The sequence below is a fragment of the Anarrhichthys ocellatus genome, unplaced genomic scaffold (genome assembly GCF_004355925.1).
Source record: "Anarrhichthys ocellatus isolate YVR2014 unplaced genomic scaffold, GSC_Weel_1.0 scaffold3036, whole genome shotgun sequence".
Lineage (NCBI taxonomy): Eukaryota > Metazoa > Chordata > Actinopteri > Perciformes > Anarhichadidae > Anarrhichthys > Anarrhichthys ocellatus.
The window spans coordinates 1,198-2,914 of record NW_022283010.1 but is presented as its reverse complement, the minus strand read 5'-3'; the positions used below and the strand labels follow the sequence as shown (position 1 = coordinate 2,914).

The window sequence follows — 1,717 nt, the reverse complement described above, 5'->3', positions numbered from 1 at the left end:
GGGACACGCTGCCCATTAGAGCATTCATTAAACACAGCTTAGCCCAGCGAGCCACCAGGAAATCTGATGGAATTAGTCTCAAGCTGCGTTTCCACCGCCGCAGACGCACCTGACGCACCGAGGCGGCTGTTTTCTGTGCCCCCCCCCCTCAGGGACCACTTCAGACCAAAAAATAAAGGTTTCAGGTTTATGTGACCAATAGACGACCGGATGGGGGGGGGGGGGAGAAGAGAGCAGCCGTGTTTCCACCTCTGACATAACTGAAGAAAAACATGCTTCATACAGATTCACGGCTTCTCATTTAAATTGAAATATTTGAAATCACTGGAGTCCAACATGAAAAACAAAAAGAGGCAATTTTTTAATATAATTTCAATATAATTCTTTATGTGATTCATCAGATTCGGCTGCAGGAAGCATCCTGAGCACAGAATAACGTGCGCTCTCTCTGTTTTAGTATCAAGAATAACTTACAATCACAGCATTTTAAAAAGCTAAGAAATAGTATTTTTCTTCTTTGTTGGCACTTTAGAAGACAAAAACAGTCCCCCCCCCCCCCACACACACACACCATAAAGCATTTTCTATAAAACATATCTTTTAAAAAAATATTCATGTTTACTGGTCACAGCAGGTTTCTTTTTATAACGTGATGTTGGATTGTTGCAGGTGAGAGATTCGATAAATAGCTGCATGTTTTCTACATTTTCACAAAACATTTGATCAACACAAAGCGACGTCTTTGACACTAAACCAGATATTTACATCATTCTTTTGAAGGCAGGTTGAAGTGCAGTCCTACTGGTGATGGTGTTGTGCTGTCGGCTTCACATTCTCTCAGTCCTTTAAACGTACTCTGAGCGTTTCCTGAAGGACACGTCCGTGCTCATGACCTGGTATCTGCGCTGCAGCGCTGCAGGCTGAGGCTCCACCTGAGAACACCAGCAGGAGGAGACCAGGAGGAGCCCGGCCACCACCAGGAGGAACCCTCCGGTCCAGCCGCAGAACAAGGCATCGCCGAACTCCCACCGTGGCACCATGTCGGGCACTTTGTCGTCGAAGAAGTTTGCCACGGCCAAATGGGCCATGTAGGACACGGGGATCAGACACAGCACCCCGGAGATCACCCCCAGCACGCCTCCCGTGACCGTTAAAGTCCTCTTGGTTCTGGAGCCTCCGAGGCCTCCACAGCCGGCCACCAGGTAGAGCCCCGGCACGGCCACCAGCATCCCCAGCGCTCCCACGGCGAGGGAGGTGCACATGAGGACTCGGGCCAGCTTCAGGTAGCTGGGGAGGCCCAGCAGGCTGTCATAGGCCCGGCACTCCGTGACCCCGACGTCCTGGACCACGCAGGTCTCCCACAGACCCAGACCATAGCTCTCCACGGGCAGCAGGGAGGTGGACACCGTCAGCCAGTGAGGCAGGAGGGTGGTGGCCAGAGCACAGAGCCACGCTGCGACGTAGACCAGCATCACCAGCAGCTCCAGAGCGCAGTCACGCGAGTCCATGTCTCTCTTCAGACCTCCACGGTTCACTTCTTCTTCTTCTTCTGCTTCTTCTTCTTTTTCTTCTTCTTCTGCTTCTCTGGCTGCACTTCAGATGGACGAGGCTCAGACCAAACGCCCGGTAAAACTTAGCTGAGGCTCACTGGAGCTCGTTCACAAACAGTTTCCCACTCGGAGGAGCACTCATCTTCTGCTGCAGGGAGGAGAAAGAA

The 1,717-nt window shown here is 51.5% G+C and overlaps 1 protein-coding gene across 1 annotated transcript; it reads right to left on the bottom strand.

The window, feature by feature from the left end:
- Positions 1-576: 576 nt before the first annotated feature.
- Positions 577-1,508, bottom strand: LOC116378714 (putative claudin-24). The gene has a single exon (XM_031840623.1). The coding sequence runs from the start codon at positions 1,506-1,508 to the stop codon at positions 846-848; it is 663 nt and encodes a 220-aa protein (XP_031696483.1). The 3' UTR covers positions 577-845.
- Positions 1,509-1,717: the final 209 nt, after the last annotated feature.

What these genes read in the sequence shown, in the direction of transcription:
- LOC116378714 (XM_031840623.1), bottom strand. Translation starts at nt 1,508, where the DNA reads ATGGACTCGCGTGACTGCGCTCTGGAGCTGCTGGTGATGCTGGTCTAC.